Here is an 8,750-nt window from a genome sequence, read left to right on the forward strand (position 1 = left end):
TAGACATATTAATACATGTTCATTTCCAACATAATTTGGGTTCATTTTAAGCAAGCAGTACAATAATTTTTAAACAATAGTTGAGTTAAATAAAACTACCTAGCAGGTTGGGCAAACATTTAACCCAACCTCTGGGTTAAAACCACCCAACTTGGGTTGTTTTTAACCTAGCATTTTTTAGAGTGTAATAATTGTCATTGCCACCATGCTGAGGTACCCAAGCAGTTTGTTGACAGTGCTACTGGTCATGTGGTCAATGTTTAAAAATACTTTGGGATAACTAAAATTTGTCACATTTTCATTGTCTACCACTTTTGGGGAATTTTGAACAGATTCACTTACTATATACAGTGGGTACGGAAAGTATTCAGACCCCCTTAAATTTTTCACTCTTTGTTATATTGCAGCCATTTTCTAAAATCATTTAAGTTCATTTTTTTCCTCATTAATGTACACACAGCACCCCATATTGACAGAAAAACACAGAATTGTTGACATTTTTGCAGATTAATTAAAAAAGAAAAACTGAAATATCACATGGTCCTAAGTATTCAGACCCTTTTCTGTGACACTCATATATTTAACTCAGGTGCTGTCCATTTCTTCTGATCATCCTTGAGATGGTTCTACACCTTCATTTGAGTCCAGCTGTGTTTGATTATACTGATTGGACTTGATTAGGAAAGCCACACACCTGTCTATATGAGACCTTACAGCTCACAGTGCATGTCAGAGCAAATGAGAATCATGAGGTCAAAGGAACTGCCTGAAGAGCTCAGAGACAGAATTGTGGCAAGGCACAGATCTGGCCAAGGTTACAAAAAAATTTCTGCTGCACTTAAGGTTCCTAAGAGCACAGTGGCCTCCATAATCCTTAAATGGAAGACATTTGGGACGACAAGAACCCTTCCTAGAGCTGGCCGTCCAGCCAAACTGAGCTATCGGGGGAGAAGAGCCTTGGTGAGAGAGGTAAAGAAGAACCCAAAGATCACTGTGGCTGAGCTCCAGAGATGCAGTCGGGAGATGGGAGAAGGTTGTAGAAAGTCAATCATCACTGCAGCCCTCCACCAGTCGGGGCTTTATGGCAGAGTGGCCCGACGGAAGCCTCTCCTCAGTGCAAGACACATGAAAGCCCGCATGGAGTTTGCCAAGATGGTGAGAAATAAGATTCTCTGGTCTGATGAAACCAAGATAGAACTTTTTGGCCTTAATTCTAAGCGGTATGTGTGGAGAAAACCAGGCACTGATCATCACCTGTCCAATACAGTCCCAACAGTGAAGCATGGTGGTGGCAGCATCATGCTGTGGGGGTGTTTTTCAGCTGCAGGGACAGGACGACTGCTTGCAATCGAGGGAAAGATGAATGTGGCCAAGTACAGGGATATCCTGGACGAAAACCTTCTCCAGAGTGCTCAGGACCTCAGACTGGGCCGAAGGTTTACCTTCCAACAAGACAATGACCCTAAGCACACAGCTAAAATAACGAAGGAGTGGCTTCACAACAACTCCGTGACTGTTCTTGAATGGCCCAGCCAGAGCCCTGACTTAAACCCAATTGAGCATCTCTGGAGAGACCTAAAAATGGCTGTCCACCAACGTTTACCATCCAACCTGACAGAACTGGAGAGGATCTGCAAGGAGGAATGGCAGAGGATGCCCAAATCCAGGTGTGAAAAACTTGTTGCATCTTTCCCAAAAAGACTCATGGCTGTATTAGATCAAAAGGGTGCTTCTACTAAATACTGAGCAAAGGGTCTGAATACTTAGGACCATGTGATATTTCAGTTTTTCTTTTTTAATAAATCTGCAAAAATGTCAACAATTCTGTGTTTTTCTGTCAATATTGGGTGCTGTGTGTACATTAATGAGGAAAAAATGAACTTAAATGATTTTAGCAAATGGCTGCAATATAACAAAGAGTGAAAAATTTAAGGGGGTCTGAATACTTTCCTATTTTTTGTACAATCCACACACTGTCAAATCTTCACCAAAGATCCACTTTTGCATAATGACACAGAACTATGTATGTATGTGTCATTTTTCTGATAATGCCATATCAATTTGTTGCAAGTTTAGTCAAAATATACACTATACTGTTCAAAAGTCTGGGGCCAGTAAGAAATTTCTTTGTTCAGCAAGGACACATTGATTTGGTCCATAGTGACAATAAAGACATTTATAATGTTACAAACGATTTCTATTTCAAATAAATTCTGTACTTTTTAAGTACTTTTTGTACTTTTTTTCAAAGTAGCACCATATTAGAATGAATTCTGTAGGATCCTGTGACACTGAAGACTGGAGTAATGATCCTGAAAATTCAGCTTTGCCATCAAAAGAATATTTAAATAGAAAACTTACTTAAACAAGTTATTGGTGTGCATGGCACTGCAGTTAAACTGTACTAAAGTTCACATGAATCATCTTCAGCTCAGACACGTTTACAAATGCACTTAGATGTGGTTCCTTACTGCACATTCAGAAAACGTTTTTCAGTCTAATATCTGACACCAAAAGGACTTGTGTCTGCACCCTAAAACTCTTCTTTGATCTACAGATGTAGACGATGGATCCCAATCCCCTAGCAAAACTCCCTCCTCCTCCAGTTGGGAACGATGTAGCTCTTCCGAAGGTACTTTTGTCTAGCTGTCTGTATACATGTGGTTACTTCAGTTACTACAGTCTTGCAGGTGTCCAAGCATGTCAAACAAACTCAGCAGCATTAATCACTCAAGCCTGTTGCTGCTCAATTCATTAGTAGGATTTGACCTAGAGGAGCATGGGTAAGTTTATTGAGTGCTGTTTGCCTTGGAGCGCAGTGTATTTGTTTGTGTGTGTATGTTGGGCAATAGAAACTATCCGAATCTCAACCTGCTCTCTCTTTCAGCCTCTCAAAGGAGTCCGTCTGTGACCTCCGACCACTCGCAGAGATCAGTCGAGAGCCTTTTCTCTGCCAGGTGGGTGTAGATAAGAGTGAACGAATTGGGGAAAGCAAACCACGTCCACAAATCAAGTTTTACAATTACAAACACTGTAATTCACAGAACACAAATGAATAATTCAGCAGTTTGCATCACTCCTGCACCATTGTTTTAAATCATGAGTCGAATTTGCATTTTGATTGCTTTTGGTATTCTGTTGGGTGCATGTAATGAGTTCAGCTCTCACAGAAGACAGACATTCATTAGTCATTAAAAAAATGTAAAGACAGGAGATGTGTAGACTGACAACACAACAAAGTTCTGCACAGGTATTTAGCCTCTTTTACAAATCATTTCTCCATTATAGTTTGATGTGAAGTGTTTTCTTACATTTAAATGAATCAGTGTGAAAATTATCCTCAGGCAATGAGTGTTTGTTCTATTGATGTCAAAGGTTTCGCTATTAGCACTTTCCTTTTAAAAAATTAGCCTTCTTGAGTTTAAGTGAATGTATGAGGTGAAGAATAATCAAGCCCGAAGAAGTGTGAAAAGTAGAGGATGTTAGTCACACGCACTCGGTTTCAGTTTTAATTAGTGCTTGGCATTAAGAAATGTTGACTTCATAGGCAGAGGGGGAATAACTTCTAACCTTCAGGGTAAAGTTGTGGAGGTGGGGTTCTGTTTGTGATGTCACAAAATACTGTAGGTTTACCTCATGAATATTAATTAGGATGTACAAGAAATGGTTTTACATGCTTTGATAAATAAATAGTTTATGTATTAATCTTTCATATCTTATTTTGATTTTGATCGGTTCAAATCCGGCCTGGGTCGTATCCTAATACAATTCAAATTCCCATATGTTAAGTAAATCAAACCAATATTTAAGACAAAAGATAAATGATACTCTAGACACCAAATTAAACACTTCCCTTTCGTGTCTGGAATCTCTTTCCCAGTTTTAGCTCTTGCTGTCACTTGAAATGTCAGCCGAACTAATGACCAAAACGTGAGGAGCGGTGCTATCAGGGATGTGTACACGTCTCGCAAATTAATGAATGTGAAGGGGCACATTTCACCAAGAAAAAGCTCTTTAGACGTGTCTGTGCATTTAACGATGATAGTGAGGCACCGGAGTAAAAGGTATTGTTTCTTTTTGTCTCTAGCAAGCTGAGCCTGAGCAGGACGCGTCTGCTGACGAAAGCGGCCAGGGGCTTCATGAGCCGGTCACAGAGCAAAATGAGCAACTCAGTGGGAGAGAACGAAAATGACAACAAGGACTACATCCCTCTGGTTTCTGCTTTCAGGATGTTGATGCTCTGTGGTTTTAGTAGAACTTGCATTTAAAGTCAACAACGTGAAATTAAAATTGCCCCTATATACCATTTTTAATGGATGGTATATTATATTATATATATATATATATATATATATATATATATATATATATATATATATATATATATATATATATATAAATAAAAATGAAAGGTGCCCTAGAATCAAAAATTTAATTTACTTTGGCATAGTTGAATAACAAGAGTTCAGTACATGGAAAAGACATACATTGAGTTTCAAACTCCATTGTTTCCTCCTTCTTGTGTAAATCTCATTTGTTTAAAAGACCTCCGAAGAACAGGCGAATCTCAACATAACACCGACTGTTACGTAACAGTCGGGATAATTAATATGTACGCCCCCAATATTTGCATATGTCAGCCCATGTTCAAGGCATTAGACAAGGGCAGCCAGTATTAACGTCTGGATCTGTGCACAGCTGAATCATCAGACTAGGTAAGCAAGCAAGGACAATAGCGAAAAATGGCAGATGGAGCGATAATAATGGACATTATCCATGATTACATGATATTTTTAGTGATATTTATAAATTGTCTTTATAAATGTTTCGTTAGCATGTTGCTAATGTACTGTTAAATGTGGTTAAAGTTACCATTGTTTATTACTGTATTCGCAGAGACAAGAGCCGTCGCTATTTTCATTTTTAAACACTTGCAGTTTGTATAATTCATAAACACAACTTCATTCTTTATAAATCTCTCCAACAGTGTAGCATTAGCCGTTAGCCACAGAGCATATAGCCTCAAACTCATTCAGAATCAAATGTAAACATCCAAATAAATACTATACTCACAGGAATGGATGCATGCGTGCAGCATGAATGACTAACATCTTGTAAAGATCCATTTGAGGGTTATATTAGCTGTGTGAACTTTGTTTATGCACTGTATAACTGCACTTATAGTCGAGAGCTCGGGGGGGCAGGGAGCACGAGCAATTAAAGGGGCCGCAGCCTGAATCGGCTCATATTTAATGATGCCCCAAAATAGGCAGTTAAAAAAATTAATTAAAAAAAATCTATGGGGTATTTTGAGCTGAAACTTCACAGACACATTCAGGGGACACCTTAGACTTATGTTACATCTTTTAAAAAAAAAGACGTTCTAGGGCACCTTTAAATTTTAATATAAAATACAAATGTCATGTATATCATTGCGAAAATAAAATGGGTTGCAAACAACAATTGTTGTTGATTTTAAAAGGTCAGCATAACAAAATGCCTGACAAACTTCAGCTGGTAATAATGACATTGAGTGTGTTTCGTCCACTTGCCTCTATAAATAGCCGGTCAATACTCACCTTACAAGCAAAGGCAGGAGTCTTTACATATAGTGAGTAATAGATCTGGTGACATTTAACAAGCACCGATCAATATCTCATGATTGCTAGGTCTGGTTAAATGGGATGTTCTATTTGAGTAGAATATATATAGGTCATGGGAATTACTCAAAGTAAACAGTTATGAGGCGTAACAAAATCAGTAGAGCGTATTTTTGAGGCTAATGTAATTGACAATGCTTAAAGACCTTAAACGGCTCCTCGAAGTTCCATCTCTGAGCTTGCTTATATGTTTAACCACTGATTAAATAGACAAAGCATTTCTACTTCCTTTTGCAGGTGTCATTGCAGCTGTCCTGTGGGGCGTTCGTGTTGGACAGTGCATTGTGTGATGCCATCAACGTGCCCATGGACAAGCTGAAGTGGACGTCGCCCTTTACCAGCCACAGAATCAGCCTTACCCACGTGTCCCACTCCGGCTCCCGGCGCTCCGAGAGCCTGGAGGTCCACCGTGGATCCTCACCTCCTCCAAAAGACTCAGACTTGAACTCTGAATGTGAGGAGCTCATTTCCCGCACGTCCTCATCCTCTTTCCAGGCCCGAAGCCCTCGGATGGAGGGCGAGCCCTCGTTGCTGGGCAGCTTCTCGTCGATGTCGACCGAAGCCCCGCCCTCGCCCATCAACTCATTGTATGACAGCGGACGGGGGTCTGAGTCCGAAATTGCAGAGATGCCCCTGTCTGGTTCCCCCGGGAGCCTGCAAAGAAGCGCGCAAGACCCCGAGGGGATGGTGTGGGCCACTGCAGTAGCTCTGGCCTGGCTGGAACACAGCTCAGCCAGTTATTTCATCGAGTGGGAGCTGATCGCGGCCAAAGCAAGCATGTGGCTAAATGAACAGATCATCCCAGAGGGCCGAGACCTGGCGTCGGTCAAAGCCGCAGCCAATCAACTCTTCATCATCCTCAGACACTGGGACGAAAACCTGCAGCTCAACATGCTCTGCTACAACCCCAACAGCATGTGAGTCCTTATAGGGTAGGGACTAAACTTCAAACTATGCTAAACGAGAGTTTTACTCTCCTTGATTTGTTTTAATGTTTATTGTGTGGGTTTTTAGTTTTATGAATAGAAATCGTATTTCATTACCATCCACCCAAAGGCCAGAAACATACTTTGCGCAGATATGTAGACGCAAGCTTCCTATTGTACATATGTAACTTGCGTTCTTGCATTAATGTGGAAGTAACAAACCTGTAAAAGACCGTATCCACCTCAGAGTAAAGCCCGGTTCACAGCGATTAAGCAACATGATCCCATTCATTTCAACAGAGAGCTGGCAATTTCTGGCGACACGAGCGATAGTGACCATTGGCAACAGGATGTAGGCATGAACAGCGACTTGACAAATTATGTTTAACTTTAAGCAAATGAAGAGCGACTTTCGAGAACGACAACTAATAGGAGTGAAGTCAGATGGAGAAGTTAATTTTAGCAGTCAGCAACTTCCCTATAATTGGTAAAGAGCACTTGCTGTTTCTCGTTCATCTTTAATATTAAGCATATTATAGTATAGTATTAGTATTTTCCCTCCTTCCTGATTTGTTGTCTACAACATGGAATTACATTTGTGAATATCATTCACAAGCATGGCTAAGCAACCAGTAGCGGGAACGCCCACTAGCGAGTTACAAAAATTACAAATTTATTATCAAATTTACAAAAATGTTTTTAATAGTTTTAATTAAAGGGATAGTTCACTCAAAAATGAAAATTTTATGTTTATCTGTTTACCCCCAGGGTATTCAAGATGTAGGTGACTTTGTTTCTTCAGTAGAACACAAATGATGATTTTAACTCCAACCGTTGCCGTCTGTCAGTCTTATAATGCGAGTGAATGGGAACACAATCAATAAGAGTGAAAAAACTTGCTTAGACAAATCCAAATTAAACCCTGTGGCTCGTGACGACACATTGATGTCCTAAGACGGCAGTGATGTCTCGCGCTTATACTTCAATGAGTGCGAGACATCACTGCCGTTGTCAGAGCGCGATCAGACCTCACTAAGCGAGTGCTGAACGCAGTTGGACATAGTGGCATATTAGAGGTAAAAAATGATATAAATACTGTTGGTTTCTCGCACAAACCGATCGTTTCGTGTCTTAGGACATCAATGTGTCGTCACGAGCCGCAGGGTTTAATTTGGATTTGTCTGTGCAATTTTTTTCGACTCTTATAGATTGTGTTCCCATTCACTCGCATTATAAGACTGACAGACCGCAACGGTTGGAGTTAAAAATCATCATTTGTGTTCTACTGAAGAAACAAAGTCACCTACATCTTGGATGCCCTGGGGGTAAGCAGATAAACATCAAATTTTCATTTTTGGGTGAACTATCCCTTTAAGTGTTGGGTGTAATCAATTACTAAGTAATCTAATTACTGTAATTTAATTACTTTCCCCTTGAAAAAGTAAAGTGAGGGATTACTCTTATTTTTTTATAATTACAATTACTTCTGATGTAATTGCATGAAATACTGTATGACTATATAACAATTCTATATAAAACAATAGTAGATTTAACGTCAAAATTTAATGTTAAAATGCACAGTATGTTTTTAAAGTAAACTTTTAAATACTTTGGTCAGTTCAAGAATAATTTATGCAATTGTATATTGTTTATTTTAAAAAATCAATAGTGTAGTTTTGTGTCTGTCCTTGTATTGTTCAACTGGTCGAGGTTGATATGTAATCCAGTACATGGAGAGAGCAATTAATACAGTAATATAATTACACAGTTTAAGATGTAATTAATAGCTAGTAATTAAAGGGATAGATAGGTCACCCAAAAATGAAAATTTGTTTGGAAGTTGTTCCAAACCTGTATAAAAAGGAAGATATTTGCTGTACACAAAGGACGATATTTAGAAGAATGTTTGTTACCAGGCAGATCTCGCCCCCCATTGACTACCATAGTAGGAAAAAAATACTATAGCAGTCAATGGGGGCGAGATCTGCTTGGTTACAAACTTCCTTCCAAATATCTTCCTTTGTGTTCAGCAGAACAAAGAAATTCATACAGGTTTGGAACAACTTGAGGGTGAGTAAATGATGACAGAACAATCCCTTTAATTACTTTTAAAAGTAACTTACCCAACACTGGTTGTAACTACAAGAAATAGTCACAATTGTGA

At 39.3% G+C, this 8,750-nt stretch overlaps 1 protein-coding gene across 4 annotated transcripts in view; it reads left to right on the top strand.

The window, feature by feature from the left end:
- vwa5b1 (von Willebrand factor A domain containing 5B1) overlaps positions 1–7,356 on the top strand; it is a 58,116-nt gene extending 50,760 nt beyond the window's left edge. For all 4 annotated transcript variants that reach the window (XM_048177939.1, XM_048177942.1, XM_048177940.1 and 1 more), the window contains 4 exons: positions 2,558–2,632; positions 2,888–2,957; positions 4,088–4,214; positions 5,898–7,356. In XM_048177939.1, the coding sequence (XP_048033896.1) occupies positions 2,558–2,632; positions 2,888–2,957; positions 4,088–4,214; positions 5,898–6,581 (956 nt within the window). In that variant the 3' untranslated portion in view covers positions 6,582–7,356. The remainder of the gene's footprint in view (positions 1–2,557; positions 2,633–2,887; positions 2,958–4,087; positions 4,215–5,897) is intronic.
- Positions 7,357–8,750: the final 1,394 nt, after the last annotated feature.

This window comes from Megalobrama amblycephala, linkage group LG24 (genome assembly GCF_018812025.1).
Source record: "Megalobrama amblycephala isolate DHTTF-2021 linkage group LG24, ASM1881202v1, whole genome shotgun sequence".
NCBI classification, from domain to species: Eukaryota; Metazoa; Chordata; class Actinopteri; order Cypriniformes; family Xenocyprididae; genus Megalobrama; species Megalobrama amblycephala.